The sequence below is a fragment of the Lissotriton vulgaris genome, chromosome 8 (genome assembly GCF_964263255.1).
Source record: "Lissotriton vulgaris chromosome 8, aLisVul1.2, whole genome shotgun sequence".
Classification (NCBI taxonomy): Eukaryota; Metazoa; Chordata; class Amphibia; order Caudata; family Salamandridae; genus Lissotriton; species Lissotriton vulgaris.
This window is the reverse complement of record NC_141696.1, coordinates 163130108-163147910: the sequence shown is the minus strand read 5'-3', so window position 1 is coordinate 163147910 and position 17803 is coordinate 163130108. Positions and strand designations below refer to the sequence as shown.

Below are 17803 nucleotides of genomic sequence, written 5' to 3'. Positions count from 1 at the left end.
TATTCCCTCCAAGACTCAAACAGTATTTGAATCCAGACCTATTATATCACTTAAACCTAACAGATTTCACCTCGACCTTGTTACTTATGATCTTAAATCTTGGACTACCATCGGACCGTTCACTCCCCATGTTTCCTCTTTTAAATAACATTTCTAAAAGTACAGATTTCCATCTTCGGATGTAAAAATATGTAAAGCCACTCTTGTAGCTGGAACACATGAAACTGCAGTGCTTGCATTTATTCTTTGTCGCCTGGACTTCAGTAATGCAATGCTGGCAGGGACAACCCAACTTGCCCTTAAGCCTCTAAAATCTGTCTTATACTCCAGAGCCAGTCTACTATCTTCAGCCATGAAATTTGACCACATCTCCCCAATCCTTGTTGAGCTGTTCTGACTTTGTATGAAGGCCAGGAACCCTTTTGTGACAGAAAATATGAGCCGTTTTGTGAGGGATGCCCGCGGGCACTGAGGGTGCGCACACTATTGTCATGGTTGTGCGCGATTTAGATATTCCTGTACATCTGTCTGCTGTTTGGTTGTCGGTTGGCCTGGAATCTTGTCTCAATGCCAAAAGAGGACGAGAATCACCTTCAAGGTGTGAGCCAGCTCGGGAGGATCTGGAGGAAGTCTGGAAATTGTTGGAGGCGGAGAAGACGATAGAACTCCTGGGAAGTGGAGAGAGGGTGGAATCCCTGCTGACCTAAGGAAGAGGACAGAGGGTTTATTGCGTACATTGACTGAATCCACAAACACCTGAGGGTCGGCGTGCTGGACGAGGCAGCCTTGACTCCGCCTTGAAGTCATGGCATCAGAAAAGAGTGCGCAATAAGTGCATGGTTCTGGGGAGTGTGGCTTGTGATGTATGGGGTTTTTCTGATCTGGAAAACCTTACATTTGGGGAGAGTTTATCGGGCATAACTGCTTGCTGGTTGCTGTCAGGGCAAAGGGTTGGTGGACTTTTGTTACTCTCTCCCTTGGGGCAGAATATGGAAACCAGACATTTGGGTTCTCTTGTGGACACAATCTGGTGATGTCAGTTACAAGGGTGTGAACCTGAGGAGAGTAAAACAAGTTTGGAGCACACACGGGCACTGTAATGTATTTGGTGAAGGGCAATAATGAACTTTAGACCACAGGACTAATAGCCTTGTCTTTAAGTTTCCCGAAGGTGCTGCAGTGATGCTGAGGGATGAATTGAGAAGGAGGATTAAGAAGACAGCACCATAGTCTAAGGAAGAAAAACATTGTTATTCTTGTTTTCAACACCAGTTAGACAAATAAAACCTCTAAAGTCAGACTCAGTGGGTGTGCGTCACTTGTCCAGGCAGACATTTCAAGCTCGGATGTCTAGTCTTCAATGAAATCCATTCCTAAGCCCGCCTTATCTGGGCTATCTACTCCAAATCTCAGGTGGTGGTTGGAAGCTCAAACACAAGAACAATCTCCTTCCAGACAACTTCTTATTCTTAATCTCTCACTCCCTTCATCCAAGAATTTTGAGGAGCTGTCTCCATAATGAAATTAGAACTGCATAGTCTCTATCTTGTTCTCCATTTTCACTTTTCAAAACTGTCCAGTGTTCATACCTTAACCACCTCCTTCAACTTTCTTTCTCCACCCTCTTTTCTTTTCTACTCCTTAAATATGTCCTACCTCTTCTCCTCTTGTCTTGTCCATTACTCCTTCTCCTATGTTCATGTCTCTCTTCCCTGTTCCTCTCTAACCTTATTGGCCCCTATTCATCCCACTCCTACCCCAAGCCAGGTTTCTGCTTTCACTTTACACTCTCGGGTTTATTCATGTTTCTTCCACGTCATCACACTAATTGTTATCCGTAAAGCACATCTATACCTTTGGTGACCAAGCACTATATAACTCTGTACAAAACAAAATAAATAATTAAAAAGGAAGGTTAACACTAAGATTTTTCTTCTAGTAGAATAGTGATTCCTATTAGAGTTCATAGTCCTTGAAGTACGGATTCTGGTGATAACATGCAATATAAAAAGTGTAAATATGTGATCTCAAGTACTATCTAAAATACTTCTTTGTAATCAGCAAATCCTTGTTAACAATGAGTGTCTTTAAAAACATGCATTATATATTTGAACATTTCAATCTCTCTTGTGTTTGATATGTTTAAATGTGATTGAACGTTCTGTCTTCACATTCTTTGTTAATTTTAATTTACAATTAACAAAGTATGTGAAGTTTGGACCTTCAATCACACACAAATACCCTCCAGTGCCAGAGCTGTGCTATATAATATGAACGTTATTCAATAAATATTGATCTAAATGTCAATAAGAAATATTATAGAAGTTTCTTTAACAATGATTTCTCAATCTTCCTTTTTTGCAGCTTACAGAATTCATGTCAACCAAAGCACGGTGAAAACACTCCACACTCTAAATGAAGGTTATAAAATAGCACTCAGAGGCAAAACAGAATTAAAGGTAAATGGCACAGGTCATGTATAGGAATAGAATCCAACGCTATTTCTGATGAATGATATCAGACCCATGTACCTTGAGCAGAGAAAACAAAAAAATAACATTAACATTATGTTTGTATTTGTATTCTGTAGTACCCTTAATAAAAAGTATTCCTCGTGACTCTGAACAAACATAATTGGGAAGCTAGTAAATCAGAGAAGTCAATGTGGAGATACCAAGCATTTTGGACCTCTGGTAGATACGTTTTTCAAATCTTAGACGCAGTGATTACAATATTGGCCCCGTTTTAGGTAGAAGACTGTACACTGGATGAATGAATCCCAATAAAAGTAATTAATTGAAAGAGTTTCTGCAATCAAACATATTTCTTAAAAAGACAAGGCCTGAAAAGTTGAACCATGTGGACAAAAGTGTGAGCCACATTAACAAGGCAGCCTTCAAAAGGCACGTTAAGAGTGATGCTCAATTAAACCTCTAGATCACCCACAATATATATCATGGTAATTGATGTAAGTCAGATGGCATGTAATGATGTCACATGGAGCAGGTTTGTCACTTCACTATGATATCCTGAGACCTTGTGATGAACCTCTCTCTTTAGATTTAATAGAGTAGCACCAAATGTGTCTCATGTGAAAGAACAAATGTTATAGAATAGAGTTAGACCAAATTCAGTTGATCTCTGTTTATTGTCTTACTGCCTCTGAATTCAGCTTCATTCACTGAAAAGGTTCAGGACTGAGTAATAATCTATCACTTAATGATAGACATTTATGGGAACTGAATAAACATGGAAAAATAAACAGGCAAATGGCATACTTGCTTTAATATTATTAGTCTGGGTCAGTATGAGCATCATGGAGAACCGTAAACCATTAAAAAACCATGCGTACTACTGAGAAAAAGGTAAACATTAAAACCTCAAGTAACAAAGCCATTACTCACACATCTGCTAAGGACTTTGTTTCCCAGACAAATGTTCATAATAGTTTTTTCTGTATATTTCATTCTGTTTTGAATTTTAGGGTAAAGGAGTGGAGGAAACATTTTGGCTCGTAGGAAAGGAAGGTTTTACAAAACCATTGCCCAATCCACCTGATGTAAAGCCTGGGTAAGTAAAGTCCAATTTGCTTTTGAACGTAAATTAGTACAGCCAGTCCAGTATTGTTTTCAAATGATACTCTTGATTCTTGTTCATTCATATAAAACCTATACATCTTGTATGAGTCTGTCTGATATTGTTCTCAATGTGGGTGCCCTAATCATTATCAATTGCATAAGTTATATTCATGATATTTTCAATATTTTTCCAAAGGAAAATTTTTTTCATTTATCCTGAAAAGGTATTTATTATCCTAGTAGAATATAAGTGTTGGTGAACATTGTTTTTCTAAAATCATGAAGGATACTTTATAGTGTAAAATGAAAACCGCTGGAAGTGAAGCAAGCAAAAACGTAATACATGTAGTAAATAAAATTATTCACTTTTACTTAGAAAGGTCACCACTTTTTGCAAGTGCAGATTGCACGATAGCCTATGTCCCAACACAGAGTAAGGGGTATCCTTAAACCTCCCCTGCATTGTCTCTCAAATGATGGAGTGGTATACATGTTGTGCCTACTTGGAATTTGAATCAGTTCAACATAAAAGAAAGTGAATACTGTAAACACATGTATTAATCTATTGAGAACGGAACAGTAAATAATATTGCTCATCAAGCACTTATAAATAGGGGTGCTGCTCTAAGCGTAAGCTCTCTCACATCCGACAGCTAAGTTGGAGAGAGACAGATTGTCAGCCTTTCTTCATTAATGAGTTAATAGCTTTTTTGATCTTGGAGGGATGCTAGTTCCTTGGGTTAAAACCAAAGTTCTCCTAAAATAGCTTCTAATGAAGGAATTTAGGGCATAAGTCACTAACCTTTTTGGTGAGAAGTGGTGAGTAGAAGTGTCTTAGTTTTGTTTTAGGTGTGAATTGCACCTGATATGTGAGACTTGATTCACAAAATATTTTCTATGAGTAGTTACAGCTTACTCCAGACTAAAGTGTAACTTACTCATACATTTCCATGCCCCAATTCCCTTGTGCCTCCACTTGGTTCAGTTCCTTCAGTGGACCACTCCATTACAATACTGATATCACCCCCAAAAGTATGCGCCACATACAACAAAACAATAGATGCCTCTCATCCCAATTTTCTCAAATAAATGTACATGATAAAATATATTTATTGTGTAATGTCATTGCTGTTGAACATTCACCACTCATTGTGATTCAGGTACAATTGTGTGCCCTTGTAATATTTAAGCAAATCAGGACATGCTTACTCCCTTTGTCCTAAATATCCCTGGAATAATGCTAATTGTTTTGCTCAAACTAAATCTAAGATGTTGCAAAACAGGGAAACATTCTTGGCCTTGGAATTTAGGTAATACATTTCAGGTAGGGTATTAATTTTAAAACAATTGAATACACCAGACTCGGAAGTTCTTTATTGACCCACACCCTTCTAATATTCCATAAACTTATGAATTAAAATATTTTTTTTGGTTGGTTGGTAGAGACAAGAAAGACACATGAATTGCAATTATGCAGAAGATTAGATATTTTACCAAAATGATCTACTGTTGTTTTCCATCAAAAACTGTTCCTGGTCTTTGTAGTTAATGTATCTAGAAATGTTTACAACTAAAATTCTTTTAAAGACTCATTTTTTCATTTTATTAGTTCTGACCGCATGTGCTAAAACTAAAAATGTGCACCCCACACGCTATTCTGTTCACCTTTGGCTTTCATAAGAACTCATATGGGCTTCCAATTTGAAGCTTTTCGAATTGTGGGGGATCACCTCTCTTACATTTTAATGAGCATGTAACCCAAATACCATATACTTTTATATAATTATCTGCAGGAATTTCATTCTGGATTAGACTAGATAAGTAGTTAAATATCTAAGTAGTTGAAAACCAAGTGATAATGTAGCATTAGCTAATAATGTGCTAATAAATGGAGAAAGAAATTTCCCATAGCCATGTTACTGACTTTCCATTAAAATCCCCAGTTTGTGGAGCAATAAGTAACTCTGAACAGATCTCCAAATATCTTCAGGCTCATCATACATAGGTACATAACTGCAATAGATCCCCCCCCCCAGTAGGTTTACTCAAAAAGAGATAGCCTGGGATTAAAATACCTTGTAGGATGGTTATCTTGCTTCATATTTATTTGGCCCCTGTATGAGGACTTTAAGACCCACTCCAGCTTTTTGAAGAATGTGTCTACATCTATGAAGAAGGAAATAGAATTATGGGCATAGCATTGATCATTAGCAGTTCTTACTTTTGAAACTCTGAGTTGGATTTTTAGAAATTGGTATTCAATTTACGGAAGCATTATCACTTGTACATTTAGAATTTTGCATTTGTATACTCTTGAAATATAGCCTAGGCCCACTGCTATGAAACATTTGCACAAACTACTGTGACTCCTAATTTACAATGCTACATCTTATCATATATTTGAATGGGTAATATCACGAGGTTGTTACATCAAGGTGCTATCTTGGAATGAAACAACAGAAGGAGTCAGGTCCGTAGCGGGACTGAGGGGGGCTGGACCGTAATATAATGAAAGACAATAGAAACTGCCCACTCCTCAATAATTGGAATTATTTAGAAAATGACAAGTGTACATCAATTACACCTGGACAGGTAATTTTATTTCTACCCATTACTCATATTTTTTTGTATTTCTGAAATTTCTTTTAGGAGCAGAAAAAGATGCACTTACATAATCAACACAATAACTGCACAATTTATAGACAATTATAAAGAAAAGCAATTGATACAAAACATGAATACACAAAACAAAACATATTCACACATCAATTCATTAATATTTACAAGTAAATTCCTATTTTGTGACAACCAAAGCTAAGTGAAAACAAGAGCACAAGCTATGTTAATTCTTTTGCATAGGAGCACTTAATGTTATGATTGGCTCTTGCGGAATGCCGACGCGTTTCAGGTTCGAATGACACGTTTTCGAATCCTCATCAGGGCTTTGTGAGTTGTCTGTGTAAAACATAAAACAACAATGAACCTTTGTTGCAAGCCAAAAACTCAAATGTGTGCCTCAATTCAATAAGATTGTAAGTGAAGGTACCTGTAAGAATCAGGCTCCTGAAGGTTGAATGGTGGACAAGGGGGGCGGCACCTTGATAGTTTGGTTCTAAAATAGATAGAGCATGTACTGTTTGAGAATTTATGAATTATATCCTCATATAAAAAGGGTGGCGTATTATCATTAAATGCCACCTACCTCTACGTGCACCGTCCGGCGCCTCTTAGAGGGTGGAGGTTGTGGTTGCTGGTCTTGGAGTCCTATTTAACAAAACAACAGGCTAGTAATGTGCAATGATGTCGGACTTCTTAAGAATCGAGAAGAATTATGAGAAGACCCCGTACCTCGTGTCTTGAAACTGCTATGGAAAAATTAAATCCAATCTGTAGTGGTGATTTGCGTAAAGCTCTCCGACCTGAAAAATCGGAGCAATTGTCAACACTTGATGTGACATAAAATGTCTGAATCATCTAATAAAGGCAGACAAAAGCCTACCTGGGTTTACGGCGTGTGTCTCTATCACCCAGGCGTTATATGTGGAGCACTTCAATACGGCTCCGTAGTTCGTGGCGCACTGTATAAAAAAGTGAAAAATGGCGTGAATGCCGGAGCCGTAGAAGATTGTTTTGGGATGCGTGGGCGGCCAAGCGGGGATTGTTCTTACCTGTCACTAGACAGTCGATGTCCCCAGTGTGAGGCTTCCGTTCGAATGCCTAACGTAGCGCGGGGGCCATCTTGGTTTGATTAAATTGAGTGTAGTTAGCGTCCCAGCGCATTCTGGGGTATGTAGTCCCATACCTTATGGTAAAGGCGCCGAATGTTTGCTAAAAGGAACTTCATGCCTACTAAAGTTGGAGATGAGTATTACACTATTGAAACCACTCAATGTTAAGGCAAAAAAAGAATAAGAGCCATTATTTAAGGCTGAGATATGAAAAAAGAGTGTCCACCATATTTATGTAAGGGGAGACTATGTGCAAGACTGGTAGGGGGTCATTGTCTCATTCAAAGCAAGCTATTGCCGAAAACAACAGTCAGATCCTTGATAATTCAGACATACTGTTTAACCCTGTGAGTGTACTATTAAATTTGAGAATCAGGTATGCTTCCTTTTGGAGTAACGCCTTGTCAACGTCCGCTGGGCGCTGTGCTGTACCAATTGTAAAAAGTACCGACCATTTAAATTCTGATTCTGAATGGGATTTCTCAATGAAGTGGGACCATGGGAGCCGTTAGCACTTTCTTTCTTCAATTGTGCTGCGTCAATTGGTTTCATGTTCCAGCAAGACAGAATGTCATGTTTTGGTTTTGGCAACGCCACATCTGCTCTGACAATTTGTTGTCCAATGCTTTTGTTCTTTCTGTAAGCGAAGATGGGGCGGGGAAAGGGGCATTTCAGCCCGTCTAATAGGTGCCAATTTTTGAGAATTGTTTGTCACGCACACCAAACGATCAAGTTCTTTCTTTTCTTTGGTTTGCAACAAACACTCTCTCGGCGTGAAACGTGCTTACAAACGAGCAAGTTTCACGCTGAGAGAGTGTTTGTTGCAAACCAAAGAAAAGAAAGAACTTGATCGTTTGGTGTGCGTGACCACATTTGGCCCTGACACGCACGAAATGAGACAAACAATTCTCAAAAATTGGCACCTATTTGACGGGCTGGAATGCCCCTTTCCCCGCCCCATCTTCGCTTACAGAAAGAACAAAAGCATTGGACAACGAATTGTCAGAGCAGATGTGGCGTTGCCAAAACCAAAACATGACATTCTGTCTTGCTGGAACATGAAACCAATTGACGGGCATCATAGATGCGGCAATTGTGTAGCGTGCTCCAGCACAATTGAAGGCAATGAATTTGAGCACCAGGGGATCAAATGGAAGCACTCCGGCTTCTCTAATTGCAAAACAAAAAACGTCCTATATGTCATCCAGTGCCCATTACAAAAGATGTATATTGGGAAAACGAAGCAGCAAGTTAACTTACGCATAAGTCAGCACAGGTCCCGGATAAGAAAGAAAGTGCTAACGGCTCCCATGGTCGAACACTTCATTGAGAAATCCCATTCAGAATCGGAATTTAAATGGTCGGTACTTTTTACAATTGGTACAGCCCAGCGGACGTTGACAAGGCGTTACTCCAAAAGGAAGCATACCTGATTCTCAAATTTAATAGTACACTCACAGGGTTAAACAGTATGTCTGAATTATCAAGGATCTGACTGTTGTTTTCGGCAATAGCTTGCTTTGAATGAGACAATGACCCCCTATCTGTCTTGCACATAGTCTCCCCTTACATAAATAAGGTGGACACTCTTTTTTCATATCTTAGCCTTAAATAATGGCTCTTATTCTTTTTTCGCCTTAACATTGAGTGGTTTCAATAGTGTAATACTCATCTCCAACTTTAGTGGGCACGAAGTTCCTTTTAGCAAACATTCGGCGCCTTTACCATAAGGTATGGGACTACATATCCCAGAATGCACTGGGACGCTAACTACACTCGATTTAATCAAACCAAGATGGCCCCCGCGTTACGTTAGGCATTCGAACGGAAGCCTCACACTGAGGACATTGACTGTCTGGTGACAGGTAAGAACAATCCCCGCTTGGCCGCCCACGCGTCCCAAAACAATCTTCTACGGCTCCTGCATTAACGCCGTTTTTCACTTTTTTATACAGTGCGCCACGAACTACGGAGCCGTATTGAAGTGCTCCACATATAACGCCTGGGTGATAGAGACACACGCCGTAAACCCAGGTAGGCTTTTGTCCGCCTTTATTAGATGATTCAGACATTTTATGTCACATCAAGTGTTGACAATTGCTCCGATTTTTCAGGTCGGAGAGCTTTATGCAAATCACCACTACAGATTGGATTTAATTTTTCCATAGCAGTTTCAAGACACGAGGTACGGGGTCTTTTCATAATTCTTCTCGATTCTTAAGAAGTGCAACATCATTGCACAGTACGAGCCTGTTGTTTTGTTAAATAGGACTCCAAGACCAGCAACCACAACCTCCACCCTCTAAGAGGCGCCGGACGGTGCACGTAGAGGTAGGTGGCATTTAATGATAATACGCCACCCTTTTTATATGAGGATATAATTCATAAATTCTCAAACAGTACATGCTCTATCTATTTTAGAACCAAACTATCGAGGTGCCGCCCCCCTTGTCCACCATTCAACCATTAGGAGCCTGATTCTAACAGGTACCTTCACTTACAATCTTATTGAATTGAGGCACACATTTGAGTTTTTGGCTTGCAACAAAGGTTCATTGTTGTTTTATTTTTTACACAGACAACTCACAAAGCCCTGATGAGGGTTCGAAAACGTGTCATTCGAACCTGAAACGCTTCGGCATTCCGCAAGAGCCAATCGTAACATTAAGTGTTCCTATGCAAAAGAATTAACATAGCTTGTGCTCATGTTTTCACTTAGCTTTGATTGTCACAAAATAGGAATTTACTTGTAAATATTAATGAATTAATGTGTGAATATGTTTTGTTTTGTGTATTCATGTTTTGTATCAATTGCTTTTCTTTATAATTGTCTATAAATTGTGCAGTTATTGTGTTGATTATGTAAGTGCATCTTTTTCTACTCCTAAAAGAAATGTCAGAAATACAAAAAAATATGAGTAATGGGTACAAATAAAATTACCTGTCCAGGTGTAATTGATGTACACTTGTAATTTTCTAAATAATTCCAATTATTGAGGAGTGGGCAGTTTCTATTGTCTTTCATCTTGGAATGAAGGCATTTCCTGAATGGTCTATGTGGTGATTCAAACAAAAAAAATTGCACTACTAATGTATAGTTGTTTCTCCTTGTATTTCATTTGAATTATACGAAAGGACCATAAGTGTGTGGCTCATCCTAACATATTTTTCGTAATGTATTATTTCCAGTATGTTTGTGGTTTTTTTAGTACAATGTTGCGAACCAACTATATGGCCTGGTATCGCTGAGACCTTCCCCATTGACACTTGCCACACCTTTGCCAACATACCTGAAGAACATAGAAACCTTCTCAGGGCTCTCACTGATACACCTTGGTCCTTTTAAACCAACATAGAAGAAATTGGCACAGAAGGTGAAATATACCATACATATGTATTAACCTCAGATTAGGGAGACTACGTCACACAGAACCCTTAGCAACTGTATGAGGCAGTCTAAGGAGTACAGAAAACTGGGTCCTTATATATGCTTAGGGTTACATAGTCAGCATAAGACCAAGGGGAGGTCCTGGCTCACGTAAGCATGCAAAATGCCTAACATGGGCATGCAAGATCAGCTTGCTCAACAAAGTGGGAGGAGAGTTACTTCTCCATACATCAGTAAAAATAGCCTGACAGTTGTATAAGAGGAGCAGGTGCATTGTACTAGCTAGGCCTCTCTGAGCATGTGCAAGGCTCGGAAGAGGGAAACAGCACATGGCGAGCACATGGCTAACTAAAATGGCTGCCAAATACCAAATGGCTTTCAGCTCATGCTAACAAATCCCTGAAATCCTTAACATACCCACCCTATTCCACCTTAGATAGGCACAAAATTGCACTCATCTTTTGGATTAGGGTCATGAACACCCAGCTGTATTTTATTAAAAACACAACATTTGCAGTTGAACATCCAACTTTCCCATAATAATCCGTAGTCACCCTCCATATTTACATGTGTGGATGGATAGCCTTAACAGAGTCGCTAATAGATCAGATTTTCCTAACCATATCTAGACTTGTTCCTGCTCATACACAATTGAGGCCTTCAAGTGATATCATGACTGGTCCCAGCTGTGTCCCCTGCTCCAGAATCTCCATTTCAAGTTTTCATGTCAAGTGCACCTGGGGTGAATTCCTCATAAGGGGAGGACCCCATTCCTGCATCCCTTTCTGGGTTATGCCTGCCCAGAGGGACCACTTTCCCAGCAGGATACCCACCTTGAGCGCTCCCTACACCCATCACTATCCCCCCGAGAGCCAGTGCTAGCTTTGCACCCATTGTGTTTGCGTGGGTGTTTGGCCAGAAAGACCAGATGCTAGCATTCGCTCCCAACCCACCCGCACCCCTGCATCCTCTCTTTGACTCCCTGCAAGCATCCCTTTGGAGGGCCCTGTGACACTGCTGTTATGCTTATCTAGGGAAAATGTATTACTTATGAGGACCGGAACTGTCCCACCAATCATGACCTCACCCACCACAGGCCAGCATATTTTCCCTACTATCTGGCATCCCCTGACAAACTTGCTACCGTGGGCCGTGTATTAACCAGGCAAGAACATTTCATTACCGATCTTTGACAAATACATGAAAAAAACAACTTACCAACTATCATTTATCTACTTCACTGAATTATTGAGATCCCTAATCGAGTTACCACCCCTTCAATGTGGCCTAGGTATGATATTAGATCATGCAAGCACAGTCTGAAAAAACCTATTTGCCACCACCAAATATCAGTGATCAACTGTTCAAACAGGGCCTTCCAGTCAATACGCACCAAATTGTTGCCACTGAGATGTGTTATGGTGAGCCCAAGGGGCGTGTACCCTGTGGGTAACATTGTGTCCAGAAAAGCTTTCAATTAGTCAAGATGCAGCCTTCCTCAACCATAGAAGACCAGGTGGTAACCTGCCCGCTGTGCCCTGCCTGCAAAACCGCTTGCAAAATAAAATTCATCAACACACCGCACATATGAATAGCACAGAACCAGCACTTCTGTAATTTGATCGTCTTTGTGTTGACATGGATCACTAAGAAATCCAGGAGCTGGCTTGAATCATTGCATCCACCACCTGCATCCAAAAGGCAGAAAAAGGGGGGATTCGTTGTAGTCGCTACAACATGTGATATCTAACACAACACTTGAAGCAATCAGAGCACCACGTACCAGTTCTCTGCACCACTGAGCCAGTGAGCCCCATTCCTGCCACTGAGTAGCAGCGCCTATCCAAAAGGAGTGAGACCCTAACTCATACCCTGTGGCCTACATGGCCCTATTAAGTATTCTGCAGAACTGAAACTTGCGCAAAGGGGTCCCATCAGCATGGACCAGGAGGGGACCTCCCATACCTTGGGGCCGCTGGCTAGAAATGACTCAAGGTTACTTAACAGCAGCATACGCTACCTGGGGCCCTATGCAATAGGATGTGGTAACATCTACTAAACTGTCCTGACTTGAAATGGATGATATTAATTGTCAGGGACCCCTCCAGACACTTAATTTCTGCAAGCTGCAAACTCTGAGGGCCCCATAGAAAGCAAGGGTAAAGACCACCCTAAAATGGCGGACCCCATCCAGTGACCTACAGATGGCTCCCAGGGCTCCCAGAACTGCTGCTAACTTGCCATTGTTGATGGGGCACCTACATTTTGGCCCAGCCCCCTCTAAGTGCTAGCAACTTCTAAAAACAGGCCCTTTGCCCCAAGAAAGATTTGGTTCCATTCAACTGCCCCAGCATTTTTGCAAAAAAGGAAGCCACCAACCAGCCCCACCCTCAGTGACCCCAGGAATGCCATGATTGAAGTGGAAGCAAACTAATCTGCCAACCCACCATGGCCCATGAACTTGCAATTTGTGTTAAATGCCCCTCACAGGCAGGCCTGGTCCTCGCCACTAAGCTGGCAGCCAGGAGGTCTGGTAAGCTTGGGCACCAAGATGTCACAGATGGTCCGGGAAAGGCGTAGGGGACTCTGCTGCTCCTGGGTAATGGTACCTGAAAGCATGCATCTTGAAACAAAATAATGCATCAGCAGCATTGTTTAAGATGTCAGGGACATGTTGGGCTTCAAACAGTACATTCAGCTTTAAACACTGCAATACCATCTCTTTCAACAACCTAAGATTATTGTTGCATTATTTGTTTATTTTCAAACTTTTACTGTATATTTGCATATTTAGATTCTAGTTGATAATATCTGTTTTAGTAATGGGTTCCTGGGTTTATAGAGGAATAGGGTGGGAAGCTAACAGAGTTACAAATATTGTTATATTACTGCTAATTAATTTTTAATTGTTAATTAATCATTTTAATTGTTTTCTTTTGCTATTGTTCTATTAATTGTTTAATTTTACAGTTTATTTAAATGTTTACATTTTTATTAGCAATGTATATTTGCGTAGTAGGTTGTTGGATTTATAGCAGAATAGGATTGGTAGGTATTGAATTATAGTATTTGTTAAGGTATTTGTTAGTAATATTTATTTTAAATTATTGATTTAATTTTTCTTAATGTTGGAAATATTATGCATATGATTTGTTTTATTTAAAATGTAGTGCTATGTCTTTTAATAATGTTTGTAAAATCATTGCATTTAAAAGTGCTGTCTTTGTTAAAGTAATATTTTATTTTTAAATGCTTTATTATTATGTAATTAAAGGTTTTTAGTGTTTCCTCTTTTTTGTGGTAGAAAAGTAAATTGTAATTTTTTTATTTTAATTTCATCATGCATTACTTTATACTTGTAGTAATATATAATATGTATTTTTATTTATAATATGATCTGTTTTTTATTTGAGGTATTTACATGTTTTTTACCAAATACTTAGGATGTGCAATGCTATTTGTAGTCCCTTTAAAGACCTACATTTATTGTACTGTTGCATAGACTCAAGTGTGAATAGTAAGTGCCCGATTTAGAACTTGCTGGATGGGATACTCCATCACAACGGTGACCGATATCCTTTTTGCTGAAATATACAATCCATAGGATCTAATGAGATTTATATTTTGGTGGACAGGATATCCCTCACCATTGTGACGGAGTAACCCCTCCACCAAGATCTACATCAGGCCCATTATCTTACCCCATTTTCCCTAATGCTGTATGGATTGTAGTGGGAAATATAACCCCTCAGGAGTCCAATACTTTCCCTACTGTTGCATATAATGGAATAGGAATATTAAATCTAACTCCTTTGGAGTCCTACACTTTCCCTACTGTTGTGTAGTCTGGAGTTGGAATAGTACATCTAACCCCTCTGAAGTCCAACACTTTCCATACTGTTGCATAGAGTAGGGTGGGAATAGAAAACCTAAACCCTACAGAGTCCAATGCTTTCCCTACTGTTGTATAATATGGGGTGGGAATACTACAAGTAAACATTCAGGCATACAGCACTTTCCTGGCTGAACAGAATTACACAAAATTTGGCAGATTGCAAGGTCTTTGTCCAGGAAGAGCGCTTTTTGTGATTTGATATACATCTGTCAAGTCGTTTTTGAGACACAATGGTTCAATATTTATGTATAGTTTACTCCACAGATCCACCAGGGATACCTAGCAGGGGCTCTGCAGATTTGCAAATCTGCAATGTCAACCTTCTTGCATTGTGATTGGCTGGCCACAACCTGAACAGCAAGTTGTGGCCACCATTTTAGGATGAGGGGATTTTGTCTTAGTGTCATGTGGAAATAGAGAAACCTCCTGGATGGTATAAGGGGGCTGTAGTGGGACCACCCTGAGATGAAAACAGTTAATAAGGTTTTTTCTTACTGTTCATTGGATCCATGAATCCATTATGGTGCTCAGCTTTGCCCTCTTGATGCTTTGCAATGGATCCGCAGATCCAAAGTACCTATTTTAAAAAAGCAGATACACACTCAAGTACACTCAGACACACAACCCCATGTACTAAGTGGCACATACCAACACACCCACCATACCTACACACAGCTCTACACACATAACCTCCATTGCACAGACACACACACACACACACAAATACACAACCCCACACACACATAATCAAACACACAACCTGCTCGCACCTCCACACACATCTGCTTGCACACATACTTAAACACACTCTTCCGACGAGATGAGCACAAGGAGAGTTCTGCTTTACCAGGCTCTTCCCTTGTCTAGGACGCACCCGCCCTTTGGACAACTATTTTTGCTAACTTATCTTTCATCACCTGTTGTACCCGCACTCAGGGTTGGAATTATCACCGGAACCTCAATACCCTCAACACGCCCCCTCAGCCCTGAAGAGTCACAGGCATTGACCTGTTGACGAAACATGTGTCGGCTGGCGTTGTTGTTTTTACTAGAGAACATCTGCATATATTAAAAAACCTACAAAGGGAACTACCGGTGTCGACATCATTTATCTACTAATTACTTTATCAACTGTTGATATTTATCTGTGTGCCCAGGATTCTGTTTGCTCATACTGAGGGATGGGCTTCTAGCCCCTCACTCATTCAGGGGTTTTGGGTCTTCCCCTGTCCTGAAGGCACCTCACACTTACTAATTGCTAAAACCAAGTTATCGCTACCAGCTACCTGTTAGAGCGCACTGCACCTGCTACCCCAAACCCTTCACTGTAGATACTTAAACACACACAACTCCCACACACACACATCCTCACAGTCACACACACAACTATACCTACTCCCACACACACATCCTCACAGACACAGACACAACTTTACCCACATGAACTCACACAACCACACTAAGACACCCACATAAACACCCCCATTTTCCCTCACACACACGCACATCCTAAATACACACATACTCAGTCATACACACACCCACACATGCACATCACTACAAACACACAGGCACACACACCATACACATTCCCTCACACACATGCAAACACCTACTCCCACACACACACACTATCACACTCAGTCACACACTCACAAAAAGACACGCACACAACTACACACCCTACACACCCGTACTGAGAACCACACACTGATGCAAACACCTCCAGATGTTTACTCACACACAAACCTATACACACACACACACACATATATACACACATGCACACGGACACACACTTCTTGAATATAACCATTGCATTGTTCATTTAAAGGTTTTGCTTTACATTCTAATTAAAATTACAACTAAAAGTTGAATCTGTGGTACAAATGCAGAATTTCTAACACTTGATTGGTCTCAACTGGGAGAATATATTTTTACACAATACATTTGCATGGCAAAAAAGTACTGTACAAAGCTTGGTGTGTATTTAAATACATTTTTCTTTGGAAAGAAAATATCAACACTGAATGAGATTAAGATAGTCTGTTGCTGGTTTGCCATACTAAATGAAGGAGTGATCATACTTGAAAATGTCAAGCCCTATCTGCCTTCCACAGCTTGCATGTAAGGGTGTAAAAGTACTATTTGTCTGAAAAATGCATTATGTCAAATACTGTATGCATACATTGTTACTCGTATGCAACTTAAATGGTAAAGTAAGACATAACATTTCTTTTCTATTCAGGTCAGTCTGTGCAGTTCCCATCATTTAGCAATATCAAGTTTTTTTTACTATGTATATATTCATCCTTGCATTTACATATAATTGAAATTACATTGTTAAGTTGATCCTACAATTCAATTGAAAGTTTTTAAAAAAAAGGCTATGTTTCCTGTTCAACGTTTCTATAGCTTAAGGATAAATGTTCATAAACTTCTTTCATTTGGCTTTAATATCAATTTTCATTAATCATGGAAGTGGTAAGACAAAGGAATTCTGTACTAATGGCATGTATGTCTACTGCAGGTGTAGTGCACATGGTTTAACATCGGATGAAATTGCAGAGTTCAAAAGACGAAAAGCAGAGAGATACCTTGCTAAAATGGCATAGACACGAGGTAGTGAAATGACTGTAAATATCTTCAGTAGTTCCCTGTGAGTTAGTCTGTGATTGTGTCTTTCCTCTCCTGTAGTAGTTGTGATTGTCTGAATGTGAGTAATTCAATTGGTGAATTCACCTTTTTATGTGCAAAGAGACAAAAAAGGGTCTTTGGTTAAAGGAGGGGAAATTACTTTATTTTAACTTTTATTTGCAAGTGAAATTTTAATTCACAACTACCCTTATGTAAAAATGTTTCACCATTCTTTTTGGTAATGCTAGTAAGGTGAATTCATATATCTATAGTTTTAGACACATTTATTTTTCAGCACTAAAGTAGTAGTTAGTTGCTGTGTAAAATGGTTTACATATATTGTAATTGATTTCTAATTGTCAGAATGTTACTTTAACGCTTTTGATTGTAGTCTGGATACTTATTATTGATGTTTGATACTTTTGCTCAGTTTTTGCTCTCATACTTCAAGTGTAAGGCAACCACACTCTCACCAATTCAAGTTCTTGTTACGTGGCCAGGTGTGTAGTACTACCCGTGGAACTTCAAACATAATGAATTTAAACAACAGCACTTTAAATAACTTGACGATTCGCTA

General features: G+C 39.6%; 1 protein-coding gene across 1 annotated transcript in view; it reads left to right on the top strand.

Moving 5' to 3' along the window:
• The window catches only part of LOC147696807 (retinal guanylyl cyclase 2-like), a 408956-nt gene extending 391752 nt beyond the window's left edge, over positions 1 to 17204 (top strand). Inside the window, exons 16-18 of the mRNA XM_086933248.1 lie at positions 2365 to 2459; positions 3485 to 3570; positions 17120 to 17204. Of these exons, the coding sequence (XP_086789374.1) occupies positions 2365 to 2459; positions 3485 to 3570; positions 17120 to 17204 (266 nt within the window). The remainder of the gene's footprint in view (positions 1 to 2364; positions 2460 to 3484; positions 3571 to 17119) is intronic.
• Positions 17205 to 17803: the final 599 nt, after the last annotated feature.